The 21,205-nt window shown below is 45.0% G+C and overlaps 2 protein-coding genes across 2 annotated transcripts in view; both read right to left on the bottom strand.

Moving 5' to 3' along the window:
• LOC309550239 (uncharacterized protein) overlaps positions 1-21,205 on the bottom strand; it is a gene marked incomplete at both ends in the record, with an annotated part of 1,760,330 nt that overhangs the window by 29,699 nt on the left and 1,709,426 nt on the right. Inside the window, 3 exon segments of the mRNA XM_082250650.1 lie at positions 17,556-17,602; positions 17,769-17,777; positions 17,780-18,464. Coding sequence (XP_082106776.1) covers positions 17,556-17,602; positions 17,769-17,777; positions 17,780-18,464 — 741 coding nt within the window.
• LOC309548816 (uncharacterized protein) overlaps positions 1-21,205 on the bottom strand; it is a 530,695-nt gene that overhangs the window by 183,967 nt on the left and 325,523 nt on the right. The window lies entirely within an intron of this gene.

Below are 21,205 nucleotides of genomic sequence, written 5' to 3'. Positions count from 1 at the left end.
ACCAATCATCCCTGCACCGAACAGGGATGGGTCGTTCACTGTGCCAGGAGCGTTACCTGGCTGAACGCTCGATGGCAGGCTGGGAAGCCACTGACCCACGACCTGTGACCAGGGGGATCAGCCCGAGACCCAGCCCGCATGATCCTCTTCATCCGAAGAACTAACTAACGCTGACAAAAAGAACAGCTAAGTAAAGGTAGAGAGAAAACTCAAACAAAAATTCAAAAAGAAGAAAGAGTCTGGGGCAGAAAGCCCTAGCACAGAGAAAGCCAGCCACTCCTGACAAGCTAGACATTGAAACTGAGATATGGTTGCAGGAAGTAGGAGGGTATTGACTGAGGGGACCACCCCTTGAGGGTGGGATATGTTAAAAGCTTTAATGTTAACATATTCTGTTGCCTAGCTACTCCTTCGGAGCAAAGTCTAATACCCCATATGTGACGAATATGAAGAGGCGGCGACTGTCGGAGGACGTAAGAGAAATATTGTTTTCTTTTTTGTTTATAGTGCAAAACTTTAAAACCGCAGAGGAGATCAAATACCCCCAAAATAAATCTCTATTTGTGGGAAAAAAGGACATCAATTTTATTTGGGTACAGCGTCGCACGACCCACAATTGTCAGTTAACAACTTCAGCCCCGGAAGATTTACCCCTCTTCATGACCAGGCCATTTTTTGTGATACGGCACTGTGTTACTTTAAATGAAAATTGTGTGGTCGTGCGACGCTGTACTCAAATAAAATCGATGTCCTTTTTTTTCCTACAAATAAGAGATTTTTTTGGGGGGTATTTGATCACCTCTGCGGTTTTTATTTTTTGAGCTATAAACAAAAACAATTTTGAAAAAAAACAATATTTTTTACTTTCTGGAGGGCGGCGCCTGTAAAAACAATCAAGCGGCTGAACAGCCAATATGATTGGTTTTACAGTGCAGGGAATCACCTGCAGAAAAAGAAGATATGTGAATGATGCCTGTAGCTTCACCCATCATCCTGATATCTTCACTCAAAGTCCATGACGTCATATGAGGTCATTGGGCAGGAAGTGGTTCAGGAGAATAATGTCCGCGCCCCCCTAAGCCTCCGCTTATTTGTAGAGACATAAACCATTTGGAGTGCCAGAATCCCAATCTTCTTCTCATTGGTATAATGTCAAGGATTTTGCAGACAGAGGAAATGAGCTTTTCAACGTTAGCAAGCATGTTGTGTGAAGGTCCTTCTTCATTATAATGACAATGTGGGGGAGAGAAATCCTCTGCACCTTCCTCCAGTACGGCATCCATATCCTCTCCATTCCCTCCTGTTTCTGCATCCTTTAGGACTGGCATATCAGGATCTGACTCTGGTTGGGAAACTGGATCGGGAGAAGAGGCGGAGAGATTTAGAGCTCCGGACAAAGATGGCCGTATTAAGACGTATTCTGTCCAAGGAATGGCAACAGAAAATTCTGCTTTGGTCAGGTAGCCCACATGTTGTGTGTCTGAGAAAGAGCTAGAACCAGAAACGGACATTGGTGGTAAAGCATGGACTTTATATACAGTCCAGCATTTTGGACAGATAAGACAGGGTCATCCTGCACCTCTGACCATTACTCTATTATTCTGTAGGATAGATTCAATATTTCTCATTCCATCTTCCATTTTGCATTGGAAGAGAGGCCCTTTTTATGTTTAGAGTGCGGGAAATGTTTTATTCTTAAAGGACACCTTCTTAGCCATCAGAGAATACACACAGGTGAGCGTCCCTATTCATGTTCAGAGTGCGGGAAATGTTTTAATAATAAAAGAAACCTTCTTAGGCATCAGAAAATACACACAGGTGAGTGTCCCTATTCATGTTCAGAGTGCGGGAAATGTTTCAATGAGAAAGGAACTCTTCTTATGCATCAGAGAATACACACAGGTGAGCATCCCTATTTATGTTCAGAGTGCGGGAAATGTTTTAAACAGAAAAGAAACCTTCTTAGGCATCAGAGAAAACACACAGGTGACCTTCCCTATTCATGTTCAGAGTGCGGGAAATGTTTCACTCAGAAAGGAAGCCTTCTTAGCCATCAGAGAATACACACAGGTGTGCTTCCATATTCATGTTCAGATTGCGGGAAATGTTTTAATCGTAAAGGAAACCTTCTTCGCCATCAGAGAATCCACAGGGGAGAGCTTCCATGTTAATGTTTAAAGTGCAGGAAATGTTTTAATAATAAAGGAAACCTTCTTAGCCATCAGAGAATCCATACAGTTGAGCCTCCCTATTCATGTTCAGAGTGCAGGAATTGTTTTGCGCTCAAACGGTTACCTGTTAGACACCAGAAAGTTCATAGAGGCGAGTGTCTCTATTCATGTTCAGAGTGTGGAAAATGTTTTAATAGTAAAGGAAACCTTCTTAGCCTTTAGAGAATACACATAGGGGAGCCTCCCTATTCATGTTCAGAGTGCGGGAATTGTTTTGCACTCAAACGGTTACCTGTTAGACACCAGAAAGTTCATAGAGGCGAGTGTCTCTATTCATGTGCAGAGTGTGGAAAATGTTTTACTAAGAAAGAACACCTACTTACACACAGGTGAGCACCCTTTTTAATGTTACGAGTGTGGGAAATGTTTTCCAAGAAAAGGTTTATTTTGTAGAAACCAGAAAGTTCATACGGGCGAGCGTCCTATTTCATGTTCTATATAAAGGAACCCAGACGAGACATAGAGACACGCACATCCATCTATACACACTCATCATACTCCATCTTACTTCACCTTCATTCTACACCTGACACTCTGAAAAACTTTAAGGACGCCAGACGCAAGCTCCTCCCTAACCAGCCACCATTTTGGGAAAGGCAGCCATCTTTGGACTCTGGTAAACGATCATTTTGAGCCAGCAGCCATTTTGGAGTGGTAATTATGCATTATTGATTCTTTGATTTTTGTTTCCTTGTATGCTATAATCGTATGCTCAGGATATTTAGATTACCTTCCCAGTTGTAACAACCATTGTAGATTTTTCTCTAAACATTATTTTTGTTTTTATAAAATGTTTCCATTCTTGGTTTAGCGACATATTAGTGAATTAGTCTCACGTTTTGCATAGTCTGTTCTCACTCCAACTGCAGCGGAGTGACTGTTGGCTACGCAATTTGCAGACAACTTTGTCTGATATATAGAACTCTTAATATATGGTTTTTACTCCTTCTAGGAAAAAGTAATCCTGTCCTTTGATTTGTATTGCTGAGCCAAACCGATTCAACTAGTGTTATCATTAAGTTTGTATTTTATGTGTGTGATATGGGGGACAATCAGCTCAGCGGTAGATGCATTTCTCCAGTGATTCACTGCAGTCAGGTATACATTTTAAGGGCATGGCAGACCATTTTTATTAAAAGGCAAACGTAAACAATAAGGAAAGTCCATAACAGTTTCCCACGCAGGGGTTCTTCGCCAGTAAGTACAAAACAAAATACTAGCCCACCTGGCTCTCTCGCTCTCGTGCAGTCTTCCTCAGCACTTTATGCTGGTCCCCAGACCATGGACTCCTCGAAGCTAACCGCTTCACTGTGGCCTTGGTCCTCAGGCCGTCTCCTATCTCTCGCACGCACGAACACACACATGTGTTCAGGCTGCCACCTGCAGCCACTGACTCCCGGAGAGTATCGGAGTCCTCCTGACTCCCCACGAACAGACCTCCTGTCTGCTGGCTGACACAGTCTCCAACTGGGAGCCCTGATGTCTTCCTAGACCTTGATTATAAGGGCTGTGTGCACCTGACTCTGAGCACACACCCTGTTGGTCATTAATAAAACCTGGACACAGAGTTGGAGATTCCATCCCACCCAAGACACTTTGAAATCTCCAAACTACAGAGCCCCTTTCAGGTAAACCAAAACCTGGAGAAAGCTGCAACAGCAGTCTTCTCCACTGCACATCTATGCGCTGTAGTCTTGCACCGAGCCAATGTGCACACTCTGTGTCCTTTAAACATCCACTTTCACCGTGACAGAGTCTTGACCTGTCACAGTGCGATTATATTTTTGTGTCACCCATATATATTTATTGTGAATACATGTTTTATGAATAAATATATATATTCCCTACTGTAGTCTGTGTTCACTAAGATTGGTATATGCTGTTAAAAATAAATGAATTGGTTAAAAATATCATTATACGTCGTTCAGAATAATATTCTCGAAAGTATAATGCACAACAGGGGTACAGTAAGAAAAGTCTGAACTCAGGGTGTCAGAGGGCTCAGGGGACTTGCAGGGTCAGGGCCACCAAAGGGGTACAGTAAGAAATGTCTGAACCCAGGGTGACAGAGGGGTCTAGAGACTTGCAGGGTCAGGGCAATCATTGGGGTACAGTAAGAAATGTCTGAACCCAGTTGTGTTAGAGGGGTTGGGGGACTTGCAGGGTCAGGGCAACCACTGGGGTACAGTAAGAAATATCTGAAACCAGGGTGACAGAGAGTTTGGGAGACTTGCAAGGTCAGGGCAACCATTGGGGTACAGTAAGAAATGTCTGAATCCAGGGTGACAGAGGGGTCGGGAGACTTGCAGGGTCAGGGCAAGAAATGTCTGAACCCAGGGTGTCAGAGGGGTCTAGAGACTTGCAGGGTCAGGGCAACCACTGGGGTACAGTAAGAAATGTCTGAAACCAGGGTGACAGAGGGGTTGGGAGACTTTCAGGGTCAGGGCAGTCATTGGGGTAATGGGGTACAGTAAGAAATGTCTGAACCCAGGGTGTCAGAGGGGTCGGGAGACTTGCAGGGTCAGGGCAACCATTGGGGTATAGTAATAAATGTCTGAAACCAGGGTGACAGGAGGGGTTGGGAGATTTGCAGGGTCAGGGCAACCATTGTGGTACTGTAAGAAATGTCTGAACCCAGGGTGACAGAGAGTTTGGGAGACTTGCAAGGTCAGGGCAACCATTGGGGTGCAGTAAGAAATGTCTGAACCCAGGGTGTCAGAGGGGTTGGGAGACTTGCAGGGTCAGGGCCACAATTGGAAGACAGTAATAAATGTCTGAACCCAGGGTGACAGAGAGTTTGGGAGACTTGCATGGTCAGGGCCACCATTGGGGTACAGTAAGAAATGTCTGAACCCAGGTTGTCAGAGAGGTCAGGGGACTTGCAGGGTCAGGGCCACCATTGGAATACAGTAAAAAATGTCTGAACCCAGGGTGTCAGAGAGGTCAGGGGACTTGCAGGGTCAGGGCAACTATTGGGGTACAGTAAGAAATGTCTGAACCCAGGATGTCAGGGGACTTGCAGGTTCAGGGCAACCATTGGGGTACAGTAAGAAATGTCTGAACCCAGTTGTGTTAGAGGGGTTGGGGGACTTGCAGGGTCAGGGCAACCATTGGGTACAGTAAGAAATGTTTGAATCCAGTGTGTCAGATGGGACAGGGGACTTGCAGGGTCAGGGCAACTTTTGGGGTACAGTAAGAAATGTCAACCCAGTGTGTCAGAGGGGTTGGGGGACTTGCAGGGTCAGGACAACCATTGGGGTACAGTAAGAAATGTCTGAACCTAGTGTATCAGAGGGGTCGGGAGACTTGCAGAGTCAGTGCAACCATTGGGGTACAGTAAGAAATGTCTGAACCCAGGGTGTCAGAGAGGTTGGGGGACTTGCAGGGTTAGGACAACCATCGGGGTACAGTAAGAAATGTCTGAACCCAGGCTGTCAGAGGGGTCGGGGGACTTGCAGACTTACAGAGTCAGGGCAACCATTGGGGTACAGTAAGAAATGTCTGAACCCAGGGTGTCAGAGGGGTTGGGGGACTTGCAGGGTCAGGGCAACCATTGGGGTACAGTAAGAAATGTCTGAACCCAGGGTGTCAGAGGGGTCGGGAGACTTGCAGGGTCAGGGCCACCATTCGGGTACAGTAAGAAATGTCTGTACCCAGGGTGTCAGAGGGGTTGGGAGATTTGCAGGGTCAGGGCAACCATTGTGGTACTGTAAGAAATGTCTGAACCCAGGGTGACAGAGAGTTTGGGAGACTTGCAAGGTCAGGGCAACCATTGGGGTGCAGTAAGAAATGTCTGAACCCAGGGTGTCAGAGGGGTTGGGAGACTTGCAGGGTCAGGGCCACAATTGGAAGACAGTAATAAATGTCTGAACCCAGGGCGACAGAGAGTTTGGGAGACTTGCATGGTCAGGGCCACCATTGGGGTACAGTAAGAAATGTCCAAACCCAGAGTGTCAGAAAGGTCGGGAGACTTGCAGGGTCAGGGCCATAATTGGAAGACAGTAATAAATGTCTGAACCCAGGGCGACAGAGAGTTTGGGAGACTTGCATGGTCAGGGCCACCATTGGGGTACAGTAAGAAATGTCCAAACCCAGAGTGTCAGAAAGGTCAGAAGACTTGCAGGGTCAGGGCCACCATTGGAATACAGTAAAAAATGTCTGAACCCAGGGTGTCAGAGAGGTCAGGGGACTTGCAGGGTCAGGGCAACTATTGGGATACAGTAAGAAATGTCTGAACCCAGGATGTCAGGGGACTTGCAGGTTCAGGGCAACCATTGGGGTACAGTAAGAAATGTCTGAACCCAGTTGTGTTAGAGGGGTTGGGGGACTTGCAGGGTCAGGGCAACCATTGGGTACAGTAAGAAATGTTTGAATCCAGTGTGTCAGATGGGACAGGGGACTTGCAGGGTCAGGGCAACTTTTGGGGTACAGTAAGAAATGTCAACCCAGTGTGTCAGAGGGGTTGGGGGACTTGCAGGGTACACTATCTTTTAGTCTTCACTGGGGTAGCTTTACATGGGCAATGATGTCACTGTGACAGGCCTAGCTGGGACATGGGCTCTTACCCAATGGCTATGGGCCCTGGCATTTAAGGGAACACTGCTCTTTGGAAGGTGTATGCCTGGGGGATCAGTGAAGTGGTCTTGTTTCTGATTCATGTTCATGTCTCCCCAAAACACACAGACTCTGGGAACTGGAGGTTCCATATTTGGGGCCTCTGTGCCTCAAACTAGCAATGACAGTAGATGGTAATGTAATCCACTCAAACCACTGGGGTCCCCTGCCATAATGTGTTTATTGTAAGTAGGTCTCCTGTTATAGTCTGTTGCCTACTAGTCTGAGGAGCGGGGAGATCACTGTTTGTATTGGTAATTGTGCTAATTAACACACCTATTGTCTGCTAGCAAACTATTGGGGGATGTGTTTATACTTGTAATAATGTGTATTATACTTTGTGAGCTCGATGCCGGCAAGTCTGACCCGGAATAAAGATCCCTGATTGGTTGCTAATTAGCCTAATGTTTTTAGTGTTAGTTATATTTCTGTATACAGTTGTGTTTGCATATGATAATGTGATCAGCCTTACCTGAGTGTGTAGTGTATAAAAAGCCTGTATTCTTCTTCAATAAACAGTTCCAGTTTTGCAGCTAAACGAGTCCTGTCTAGTTCTTGGTTGCAATATGTGGCTGTAATATCTGATATCTATGTTCAGACTGGAGGAAGCAGTATACTGATGGAAGCACTCAAGTGGAGTGTGGGACGGTTCCGTCACAATCACCACTATCCCCGCCCCTTCCTTTATATAGCGGATGACAGCTCAGGACGCCATCGGTTAGCAAGTGTTACCGTCTGAGATCGCTCCTGTGTGGCGGGTCATTGCGGTTATTGGTGGGTCAGTAGGGGGGGGGTTTGTCATGTTTTGGGGTGGTTTTTAACCGCTTTACGACCGCCCGCCGCAGTTATATTGCGACAGGCAGCCGCTTCTGGGCAAACCGATGTAACTATACAGTAGGCTATACAGGAGGCTCCCGCCCTCGCTCATCAGCGGGGATGCCGATGCAGCGGGCAGGCGGCTCCGATTGCCGCCTGACACCCCTGATCGCTCCCCACTGAGAGAGGACGGTCGGCTGTTGTAAACACAGCTGACCGTTCTTCTCCCTGAAATGATCATAGAGTGCCTGTGATCCTTCTATATAGGATCGCATTTCTCTATGGTCATTTCACAAACCACACCTCCCACAGTTGGAGTCACTCCCCTAGGCTCACATTTAACCCCTTGATCACCCACAGGGTTAACCCCTTCCCTGCCAGTGTCATTATTACAGTAACGATGCATATTTATAGCACTGTAGTAATGTCACTGGTCCCCCCAAAAGTGTCAAAAATATCAGTCAGGGGTCCGATCTGTCCGCCGCAATGTCAAAGTTCTGCAAAAAATCGCAGATCGTCGCCATTACTAGTAAAAAAAAAAAAAAACAATAAAAATGACATAAATCTTAGTTAGTAGACGTGAAAACTATTGCGCAAACCAATCAAAATACGCTTATTAGGAATTTTTTTTTACCAAAAATATGTAGCTGAAAACAAATTGGCCTAAAATGTTAAATTCTGATTTTTTAATTTTTTTTTTTTTTTGGGAATGTTATATAGCAGAATGTAAAAATTATTGTTTTTTTTTCAGAACTGTCGCTTTTTTTGTTTATTTTATTTGGGTACAGCGTTGCACGACTGCGCAAATGTCAGTTAAAGTAATGCAGTGCCGAATCGCAAAATTGGGCCTGGTCATTAAGGGGCAAATCCTTCCGGTTCAGAAGTGGTTAATCAAGGACATTGAGAGCCTTTATTATTTTATTTCTTTTTTTGTTTGGTGAATGAGTAGGGGTGCTATGTACTATGTACCCCAAACTCATTAATGTGTGTGTGGGGGGGGGCTTTATCTGGACACTTTCAGATTCCTAAATTCCCCATAGACCCCCACATCCTCCAGGCCAGGGTTGTGGGGATGAGGCTCTTGTCCTTATCAACATGGGGACAAGGTGCTTTACCAAGAGGGGTACCCCCTGGAAAAGTACCCCTATGTTGAGGGCACATGGCCTGGCATGGTTCAGGAGGAGGGGAGGAGCCACACACTTGTCCCTCCCTCTTTTCCTGGTCAGCCAGGCTGCATGCTTGGATTAAGGGTATTTTCTGGGGGGCGCACACTTTTTTTTTGTGTGAGGTCCCCCCCCTTAATATCCATCTTATACTCAGAGGGTCTGATATGTATTTGGGGAGCTCTATACAGTTTCTCATACTTGCTGTAGGAGGCGCTACAGAAAAACGGACATTTACAAAGAAAAAATTAATCAGATAAATTGCCAGGAAATGACATTTCATTGCCGGCTTCTTTACTTTACACACACAGACTTCCAAAGGTCCCCCAATACATAGAAGACCCTCGGGGGGGGGGGGGGCTGTGTGCTGTTATGGCAATTTTTCCTTTGTAAATGTCAGCGCAGCTGCAGCACTTTCTGTACATCACAGAGATGCCCCTTCACAGGCAGGATCAGGACCCCCCCAGGATTAGGACCCCCCTCAGGATTAGGACCCCCCCAGGAATGATATTTAACCAGTTCAGCTCTTTGGAGGGACATAGTACACCCAGAGAGTGAAGCTGATGGCGGCAGTAGCAATGCTTGTTTTCTTCAGCCGGCTCCCATCTGTACAGTAAGAGTGATCAGGGGGGCTGTATAGCTGCCTAATCCAATATACATTGCAGGCAGCCTGCTACCCCCAACCTTGACCATGCCCCCCCCCAGTGTGGTTCTGGGGCTCTTCCACTTGTCCTGGTACCCCAAGAACACACCCATCGGCTTCAGGAGGCCAAGAGGGAGGAGACTGGTGAAGGTCCATCCCCCGATCTCTTCTGCACCAAATGAAGCCAGCAGTCCTTAACTCTGAGTTTCCCGTTTCCCCGGATGATCCCGCCAAGGAAGCATCTAACCGAGCGTCATCTGTGCATTGGAGGGTAGAGGAGACATTGGAGGTCTAATGCACCCCCCCATGTCTCATAAAGAGGACCTGTCACCTGACCAATGATATCACATGGGGGTTTGTTACCTTCTTGTGATAAAAATAAAAGTAATAAAGAATTAACAAGTTAGAAAATATAAATTATAATTAAATGTATTAAAAAAATTAAACAAGTTAAAAAAATAAAAATGATAATAAAATGTACGGTAAAAAATGAAAAGTAACCCCCGCTGCCCTGCACACACCTGGAAACGCACACACAGGGTGTATATGTATGTAAAGCGTGATTGCAGCACACATGTGAGGTATCACCACCAATGTCGGAGTGAGAGGAATTATTCTACCCCCAGAGATCACACTTATCTCTAAACTGATGAGCAGGAAAGCGCCCCCTATGGAGATTTTTAGGTACTGCAGTTTGTTGGGATGTCACAGGCACACACATTTTTATTACTGGACGTGTTTGATATCTATTTACTCATCACACCTCATCTTTTATATTTTACCCAAACATTGTGTATAATGTGTGTGTGTTCCCACCCATGGAGGTGGGAGGCATATAGTTGTGGTGAGCGCCCCCCAGAGGGGAGAAGGATGACACGAGCACTATGTGGTGTTTATATAAGGAAGCGGAGAACTTTCCTCACACTTATTAATGGACTTTGTTTGAGGAATGTTTGGAATGTGATGTTTGCACATCTTTTCACTTTTTTTTACTGTTTATATATTTTCATCATGGCGCCAATGTGAATGGAGAGGTGTTGTTGTGGTTATTACACTAATTTTCCACTATTTTATGTATAACAAAGTATTGTAGAAAAGATCACACCATAGAAAATGGGGGAAAGGAGAAAATAAACCCGGATATGAAGGTGACATTTGTGTACGAGGAACACCTTAACAATTACCACCATTTTATTCTCCAGGGCCTCTGCTTTCAGAAAATATATGTATGGGGGTTTTATCTAATCTTCAGGCCCAAAATCTGAATTTTACTATGTGTGCAAAAATAATGCAATAACAGCTCTGGCAGTGAAAGGGTTAATGTGAGCTAGTTGGGATCACTCTGCTGGGGTCACATTAGAGCTCCCCCTAGCTGCAGCCTGGTAATAACATTGCTAGGAGGTCTATTCATTTATCTGCTCCATACTTCCCATCTTTATATAAACCTCTCCTGACATTTAGGGGTCTATTCATGAATAATTTACATAGTAATCTGCCCAGGGACAATGCATGTACATTCCTTCTGTGTGAATGGGGGTATTGGAGGAATGAAGGGATCTGCTGAGCTGGGTGAAAGTTTTCCATCAAATGAAAATAAACAATGTTACATTTGTTCATTAGATGGCGCTAACATCTATCATACTTGGCGCCATCTAATGGCCAAATGCAAAATTTCAGGTTTAAATGAAGGGTAGCTTTAATATTGCTGCTTTGATGACGTTCTATCCTTCAGTGTGTACTGAACTCACCAGTGTATGAGGAGGACCTCAGATGTCTGTATGAAGCCATGCCTGGCCAAGGAACTAAGGGCTCTATTTACAGGAAATTTACAGGAAATAAAAATACATAGCAATCATATAATTTTATAACATTGTAAATTAACATCTGTGCTACTTACACAACGCTTGGGGTACATAGCAAGAGATGGTGATAAATGGCGGGGTCAAAGTCAGCTGGTCATGAGTTATAAAGATTAGCGGGATAATAGACATGTGTATGAAAAAATGTAAGTAAAAAAAAAAATTTTTTTTTACTCGTACAAAATTAAAGTTACACCCAGGCACATAAAATCCCCCCTCCAAACACTTTTTGATGCCCCCCCACCCCCACATATACACACTTACAAACATAAACGCAGCACTTGGGGCGCCTACGCCTGAAAACATTGATTGTGATACACGTTACATATCGCCGCACACACCGGAATGAGAGCGATAATTCCAGCACCAGACCTCCTCTATAACACTAAACTGATGACCTATAGGGGCTTTTATAGCGTCACCTATAGAAAATATAGGGTACTGAAGTTTGTCACCATTTCATAGGCGAAGGCACATTTAATGTGTGACGCGTTGGGTATCTATTTACTCGGTGCAACCTCGGCTTTTATATTTTACTGAAAAAATTGGGTATTTTATTGTGTTTTTGTGCCCCCTAAAATGAACTGTGTGTTATTTACTGATATTTTGCGTTTCCTAGACTTTTGCGGTAATATTGTGTGACATAAAGAATTGGAACTACCACTATTTTATTCTCTAGGGTGTCTGCTTTTAGAAATTATTTAATGTTTTGGGGGATTTATATAATCTTCAGGCCTCAAATGAATTATTAAACATGTGGGCAAAAAATGCAAAACCAGCTCTGGCAGTGAAAGGGTTAAAGAAAAAAAGTTCACCTTCAGGAACATGTTACATGTTCCTGTAGCGGCTCAGTGATCCAAGCCCTCTGTGCGACAGCAGTGCAGGGAGAAGTTCACCTTTGGGAACATGTTCCTGCAGCGGCTCAGCGATCAGAGCCCTCTGTGTGACAGCAGTGCGGGGAGAAGTTCACCTTCGGGAAGATGTTACATGTTCCTGCAGCGGCTCAGCGATCCAAGCCCTCTGTGTGACAGCAGTGCGGGGAGAAGTTCACCTTCGGGAAGATGTTACATGTTCCTGTTCCTGCAGAGGCTCAGCGATCCGAGCCCTCTGTGTGACAGCAGTACGGGGAGAAGTTCACCTTCGGGAACATGTTACATGTTGCTGTTCCTGCAGCGACTCAGCGATCAGAGCCCTCTGTGTGACAGCAGTGCGGGGAGAAGTTCACCTTTGGAAACATGTCACATGTTCCTGTTCCTGCAGAGGCTCAGCTATCCAAGCCCTCTGTGTGACAGCAGTGCGGGGAGAAGTTCACCTTCGGGAAGATGTTACATGTTCCTGTTCCTGCAGAGGCTCAGCGATCCGAGCCCTCTGTGTGACAGCATTACGGGGAGAAGTTCACCTTCGGGAACATGTTACATGTTGCTGTTCCTGCAGCGACTCAGCGATCAGAGCCCTCTGTGTGACAGCAGTGCGGGGAGAAGTTCACCTTTGGGAACATGTTACATGTTCCTGCAGAGCCTCAGCTATCCAAGCCCTCTGTGTGACAGCAGTGCGGGGAGAAGTTCACCTTCGGGAAGATGTTACATGTTCCTGTTCCTGCAGAGGCTCAGCGATCGGAGCCCTCTGTGTGACAGCAGTGTGGGGAGAAGTTCACCTTTGGGAACATGTTACATGTTCCTGCAGAGCCTCAGGTATCCAAGCCCTCTGTGTGACAGCAGTGCGGGGAGAAGTTCACCTTCGGGAACATGTTACATGTTGCTGTTCCTGCAGCGACTCAGTGATCAGAGCCCTCTGTGTGACAGCAGTGCGGGGAGAAGTTCACCTTTGGGAACATGTTACATGTTCCTGTTCCTGCAGAGGCTCAGCTATCCAAGCCCTCTGTGTGACAGCAGTGCGGGGAGAAGTTCACCTTCGGCAAGATGTTACATGTTCCTGTTCCTGCAGAGGCTCAGTGATCCGAGCCCTCTGTGTGACAGCAGTGCGGGGAGAAGTTCACCTTCGGGAACATGTTACATGTTCCTGTTCCTGCAGAGGCTCAGTGATCCGAGCCCTCTGTGTGACAGAAGGGTGGGGAGAAGTTCACCTTCGGGAACATGTTACATGTTCCTGTTCCTGCAGAGGCTCAGTGATCCGAGCCCTCTGTGTGACAGCAGTGCGGGGAGAAGTTCACCTTTGGGAACATGTTACATTTTCCTATTCCTGCAGCGGCTCAGCAATCCAAGCCCTCTGTGTGACAGCAGTGCGGGGAGAAGTTCACCTTCGGGAACATGTTACATGTTCCTGTAGCGGCTCAGCGATCCGAGCCCTCTGTGTGACAGCAGTGCGGGGAGAAGTTCACCTTTGGGAACATGTTGCATGTTCCTATTCCTGCAGAGGCTCAGCGATCCGAGCCCTCTGTGTGACAGCAGTGCGGGGAGAAGTTCACCTTCGGGAACATGTTTCATGTTCCTGTAGCGGCTCAGCGATCCGAGCCCTCTGTGTGACAGCAGTGCGGGGAGAAGTTCACCTTTGGGAACATGCTGCATGTTCCTATTCCTGCAGAGGCTCAGTGATCCGAGCCCTCTGTGTGACAGCAGTGCGGGGAGAAGTTCACCTTTGGCAAGATGTTACATGTTCCTGTTCCTGCAGAGGCTCAGCGATCCGAGCCCTCTGTGTGACAGCAGTGCGGGGAGAAATTCCCCTTCGGGTACATGTTACATGTTCCTGTTCCTGCAGCGACTCAGCGATCCAAGCCCTCTGTGTGACAGCAGTGCATGGAGAAGTTCACCTTCGGGAAGATGTTACATGTTCCTGTTCCTGCAGAGGCTCAGCGATCCGAGCCCTCTGTGTGACAGCATTACGGGGAGAAGTTCACCTTCGGGAACATGTTACATGTTGCTGTTCCTGCAGCGACTCAGCGATCAGAGCCCTTTTTGTGACAGCAGTGCGGGGAGAAGTTCACCTTTGGGAACATGTTACATGTTCCTGTTCCTGCAGAGCCTCAGCTATCCAAGCCCTCTGTGTGACAGCAGTGCGGGGAGAAGTTAACCTTCGGGAAGATGTTACATGTTCCTGTTCCTGCAGAGGCTCAGCGATCCGAGCCCTCTGTGTGACAGCAGTGTGGGGAGAAGTTCACCTTCGGGAAGATGTTACATGTTCCTGTTCCTGCAGAGGCTCAGCGATCCGAGCCCTCTGTGTGACAGCAGTACGGGGAGAACTTCACCTTTGGGAACATGTTGCATGTTCCTATTCCTGCAGAGGCTCAGCGATCCGAGCCCTCTGTGTGACAGCAGTGCGGGGAGAAGTTCACCTTCGGGAAGATGTTACATGTTCCTGTTCCTGCAGAGGCTCAGCGATCCAAGCCCTCTGTGTGACAGCAGTGCGGGGAGAAATTCCCCTTCGGGTACATGTTACATGTTCCTGCAGCGACTCAGCGATCCAAGCCCTCTGTGTGACAGCAGTGCGGGGAGAAGTTCACCTTCGGGAAGATGTTACATGTTCCTGTTCCTGCAGAGGCTCAGCGATCCGAGCCCTCTGTGTGACAGCATTACGGGGAGAAGTTCACCTTCGGGAACATGTTACATGTTGCTGTTCCTGCAGCGACTCAGCGATCAGAGCCCTTTGTGTGACAGCAGTGCGGGGAGAAGTTCACCTTTGGGAACATGTTACATGTTCCTGTTCCTGCAGAGCCTCAGCTATCCAAGCCCTCTGTGTGACAGCAGGGTGGGGAGAAGTTCACCTTCGGGAAGATGTTACATGTTCCTGTTCCTGCAGAGGCTCAGCTAACCGAGCCCTCTGTGTGACAGCAGTGTGGGGAGAAGTTCACCTTCGGGAAGATGTTACATGTTCCTGTTCCTGCAGAGGCTCAGCGATCCGAGCCCTCTGTGTGACAGCAGTACGGGGAGAAGTTCACCTTCGGGAACATGTTACATTGTTCTTAAAGAAGAAGAAATGATTAATGTTGTAACTTTTACCCGTATGATTGGAAGTAAATTGATTTCCCGTTAGTATGTGGTGCAACATGGGCATCCATTGGCTCCACATTTGTAGTTCCCTTTAAAGTGTAACCAAGTAGGCATTTTAGGGACATTTCTACAGAAGAAACTGGGGGATAGTGCCTGTCCAACAGTGCGGGCACGCCGGGGAACCACATTAGTGCCTTCTTGAAGTATGTTGGCACATATTTCATCGGCGCATAACATGGGAAGATGTCTGTTAATGATGTCTCTGACTTCTTTGAATTCTGCGCTGTAGGGGGTGGAGAAAGTGAGCTTGGCATGGTGTGTAGTTTAGTGTATAGTTTTTTAAAAGTTACAACATTAATCATATCTTTAATTGTAAAACCAATTATGTAACATTTGCCATATGCAATATGTGGGCAGGACAATCAGGCGTTTACGTGACCGGTTCAATGAACATTTAAATAGTGTGACCAAAAACTCCAAAACTAATGTAGCTAAACATTTTAATATGTACCATAATGGGGACAATACAGCAATGAAAATACAAATTATCCAAAAAATCAAATCACCCCTGGGGTTGGGACGACGACACCCTTTGGCTATTATGCAAAAGAGAGGTCTTTTAGATTTTTCATTTACAGACCCGTATACCACAAGGTATGAACTTTGAATGGGATGTGACCCATTTCTATGAATAAGACCACCCTGTGCATCAATCATATATATATATATATATATAAATATCTTGTATGATGTGATTCATGTCCATATAGATATGTACTTAACACCTTGTTGATAATTTTGTTGATAATAACACGCATAGGGCTTCTCTTTCCCCTCTCATTACATACCGCGGAGGATTAGTCTGTTTTCTCCAGCGGGGAATCTTTCTACTTTGATACACTCGATAAATCACTGCAACACCTGGTGAAGTTTTTATTTTATTTTACTTTATTCTATTTTTTATCCCTCTCAGGATGCGGCAGTGCTTTATTTATTTGTGTACCATTGTAATCTTAGATCCACACATACCTATAATATATAAAATAAAACTAAAATAAAATTAATGAAATAAAATAACAACAAAATAAAATATTATAAAGCAAAATAAACGATATACGAGACCAGCATAGTTTGTTTTATGCTATAGACGGTTTAACATCCCACTATCTAGTATTCATTAATATAATATAATATATGTGACTCATTTTACATTCATATACATTTCTCTTGTCTCGCCCTCTATTTACATATGTTCTTAGATATATATATATCTATTGGTCTTATCCGATTCTTTATATATATTTCCTTTTTTCCTGTTTTCCGCCCACATACACGGTCAGATGTACATACAATCGGTGGTTTGTCCGATGTTACACACTCCTGGCCATTCCATTTCTCTATGATTTTGCTTTTATGGGGGAATGGTTGGTTGTCATATATATATATATATATATATATATATAGCGGATAATCCATAATGTCATAATGCATTTCATGTATTTACACCTATGTGCTTATTCATGTTTTATTGATTGAATTGCATAGGTTGTTTTTAACAATTTTTATTATTATACTTTATATAAGTTTCTTTTCTCGTTCACATGTTTCATCCAATCTACACATGCACTTGTTTCTTTTCCTTTTAGGATTTTATATAAAAACGTTTTTTTTCATGCCCATACACTATGCAATACGAATTGTTCACATTGTTCATCACTGAAATCAAGATGTTTTTGTATCACCTGCAATCCAGGATAATGGTTTACCTCTTCACTTGTACCACCTATTATCAATTGTTAATTGTTTATTGAATACATGTGTGTGTATATATCGAGATGTTATACCAGTTTTTCCTTGTAATGATTACGCACATATCTTAGTGTGTGAAACGCGTCTACCTTGCCACTTTTTTGCCACATTGGGATGTCTAATAAACCTGGATTTTGACCACATCTGAGTGCAGCCATTTCTTTTCATTATAAGGGACAAGTAGACTGTCATAGGGGCAAGTAGATTGGGACCCCGATTTAGTCCCTTGGATAAGTCGTTTTATCAAAAATTTCCACACCCATGAAACTGTTTCTTACATGATGAAGATCAGCCATGGAGTATATCTGAGGTGTATATCAGGGTGTGCTTCTTCCACACATGTCCACCAACATTCATATAGAAGACATTTTCCACACTCAAGGCACTCATACACCTCGAGGGTTGTGTGGGATCCCTGATGTACAGGAAGATAGGACTTCAGTCAGGAACAATTCCCGCACTCAGGACAGGAATACGGCTTCTCCCCCGTGTGAGATCTCTGATGTGTGAAAAGATGGGACATCTGAGAAAAAAATTTCCCGCACTCAGGACAAGACTAATGCTTCTCCCCTCTGTGAGATCTCTGATGTGTGTCAAGATTTGACTTCCGTGAAAAACATTTCCCACACTCAGGACAGGAATACAGCCTCTGCCCTGTGTGAGATCTCTGATGTGTGGAAAGACTGGACCTTTGTGAAAAACATTTCCCACACTCAGCACAGGAATACGGCTTCTGACCTGTGTGAGTCCTCTGATGTGTGTCAAGATAGAACTTCAGTGAAAAACATTTCCCGCACTCAGGACAGGAATACGGCTTCTCTCCTGTGTGAGATCTCTGATGTATGTAAAGATAGGACTTCTGTGAAAAACATTTCCCACACTCAGGACAGGAATACTGCTTCTCCCCCGTGTGACATCTCTGATGTGTGTCAAGATGAGACTTCACTAAAAAACATTTTCCGCACTCAGAACAGGAATACGGTTTTTCCCCCATATGAGATCTCTGATGTCTGCAAAGGCTGGACTTCCGTGAAAAACATTTCCCACACTCAGGACAGGAATAGGGCTTCTCCCCCTTGTGAGATATCTGATGTTTGTAAAGATTGGACTTCACTGAAAAACATTTCCCGCACTCAGGACAGGAATACAGCCTCTGCCCTGTGTGAGATCTCCGATGTGTGGAAAGACTGGACCTTTGTGAAAAACATTTCCCACACTCAGGACAGGAATACGGCTTCTGACCTGTGTGAGTCCTCTGATGTGTGTCAAGATAGAACTTCAGTGAAAAACATTTCCCGCACTCAGAACAGGAATACGGCTTCTCCCCCCTATGAGATCTTTGATGTCTGCAAAGACTGGACTTCTGTGAAAAACATTTACCACACTCAGGACAGAAATATGGCTTCTCCCCCTTGTGAGATTTCTTATGTTTGTAAAGATTGGACTTCCCTGAAAAACATTTCCTGCACTCAGGACAGGAATGTGTTTTTTCCCCGGTGTGGGATCTTTTATGTCTATTAACATGGAATAAAGATTGGAAACACTTCCCGCACTCAGTACAGAAAAACCTCTTATCTGTTGGAAGGACGGCACCGTCCCTCACAGTCTGAGGTTCCTCAGGATAAGAGCAATACGATGGTCCGGCACTGTCCCTCACAGTCTGAGGGTCCTCAGGATAAGAGGAATACGATGGTCCGGCACCGTCCCTCACAGTCTGAGGTTCCTCAGGATAAGAGGAATACGATGGTCCGGCACCGTCCCTCACAGTCTGAGGTTCCTCAGGATAAGAGGAATACGATGGTCCATCTACACTGTGTGGTGCCGGATGGACATTTGAGTTAGCCGGGTTTTCTCCTGGACTATACTGTGTGATGTCCTCATCTTCCACTTTACAGTCTGGAGACAAAGTGAGACAATCCTCTGAGGTTTTCCTCATCTCCCGTCCATCTACTAAAATAGAAATACAAAGATTATTACTAGACATGAGCCGATTGGTTCTCCAAAAGCAGGACTCCGCCCACATCAGGCAGCTTTGTCTCTGAGGATCTTACAATTCCACCCTCAAGGTAACTAGTAAATGGGTCCTCTGATCTTCTACCAGTTAATTTCTTTATTCATGGACCTTAGTCAGAGAGTGAGGAAACAATGAGAACTGTCTTTTATAGGAGTGACAGTGATGAGGGGATTATAGGACGAGTGTCCCCACCCCTCTATCACTCATTGCCATCTTCCCAACACAAGAAGTCCCGCACTTCCTTATTTAGTCCATAATTTAGTCATGAATAACAGCGGGGCTGAGTCCCACCAGAGGTCAGAGAGTGAGGATGGGGGGAGAACAACCAAGATGAAGACTGGACTGATCCTGAAGATCTCCATCATTGGGTTACTGACTCCTCCCTCATTATCACTTTCTGTTTAAGGTTCCTAAGTTGGAGGATGTTATCACATTATTATCACCATGTAAAAGTCTGTCCTCCAATCAGATCATCAGATATAAAATGTCCAGCTGGTAGGAAATGGGTGTAACAAAAGAGAATCCATATTATGTGTATATATAGCAGTGGGTAGAGGGGAGAGCAGGACTATGTAATGTACAACTTAATGTATAAGATACAACAGATAGGACTATATAGTATCAGAATTATGTAATGTACAATATAGAGTATATAGTGCAGGGGTCAGGAGTATGTAATGTATTTAATGTTAAGGACCCACCTGTGCTGATCTTTGATGTCCCCGTTATTCCATCCACCTCTGCAGAATGTTGATCATCCCTCTCATACGTCTCTTTGTCTTCTGTTTTAACATCAACTTTTATATCTATCGGATCTTCACCCTAAACCAAGAGAAAGATCAATAATAACATCTGTATGACATAATAATTATTATTGTGACCTCACCAAAAAGAATACACACATCGTCTCCACGAGTCCACATTCTATATTCTCTGTCCCACCAACCTTGAAACAGTGAGGGATGGTGTGACCTTCCTGTGTGGAATCCCGGGAATACAGAGGACGGGGACATCTCTCTGGTTTGTTCCTGGTATTAGGTGGCTCCATCATATCCTTGTGTCCTTCTATAAACTCCATTACTTCATACTCCTCATCCTCCTCTTTATACTCTTCTTTAACAACAATATTATCATCCCCGAGGATTCCACTCTGAATATATAATAAAAATGACATCAATGTAACAATGCAGATAATGTAAAGATCCTAATGATACTATCAGTGATTGTTCCTCATCTACCTGATGATGGTGGGGGATGGTGTGATCTTCCTGTGTGGAATCCCGGGAATACAGAGGACGGGGACATCTCTCTGCTGGGTTCCCATTACTGGATCCATCTGTAGGAAACACACACACTGACTGAATACATTGTTTCTATGTGTTTATCAGATGATGGGGGATCTAGGTGGAGCCTCCGTACTGCTCTCTCCTTTACAATAAAGTCTCCTCTTACCCAGTGATGTGAGGGACGGCTGATTCTCCATCATGACGTTCTTGTAGAGGTCCTTGTGTCCTTCTAAATACTCCCACTCCTCCATGGAGAAATAGACAGTGACATCCTGACACCTTATAGGAACCTGACACACACAATGATACAGTCACCATCCAGACACATCCCTTGTCTGTTACTGGATAATGTCCCAGAATTCCCAGCACCGCTCACCTCTCCTGTCAGCAGCTCCATCATCTTCTTAGTGACTTCTAGAATCTTCTGCATGTTGTGTCTCTCAGGTTTTAGGGAGTCACATGGAGGCACTGTGATGGTCATATGATCACCTGACTTCAGAAGAGGGAATCTCTGTATTGAAGAACCAATAGGAATGTCATGTTAGAATCCCAGAATCCTCCTCACCTCTCTGGTCAGGTCTGTGTTTTAGTAATAGAAATAAGAGTGATGTCATGTGACCTCCCAGAATCCTCCTCACCTCTCCAGTCAGGTCTGTGTTTTATTAATAAAGATAAGAGTGATGTCATGTGACCTCCCAGAATCCTCCTCACCTCTCCGGTCAGGTCTGTGTTTTAGTAATAGAAATAAGAGTGATGTCATGTGACCTCCCAGAATCCTCCTCACCTCTCCGGTCAGGTCTGTGTTTTAGTAATAGAGATAAGACTA

This window comes from Pelophylax lessonae (genome assembly GCF_965119305.1).
Source record: "Pelophylax lessonae genome assembly, chromosome: 3".
NCBI lineage: Eukaryota > Metazoa > Chordata > Amphibia > Anura > Ranidae > Pelophylax > Pelophylax lessonae.
The sequence above is the reverse complement of the archived record's forward strand: the minus strand, read 5'-3'. Positions and strand labels throughout refer to the sequence as shown.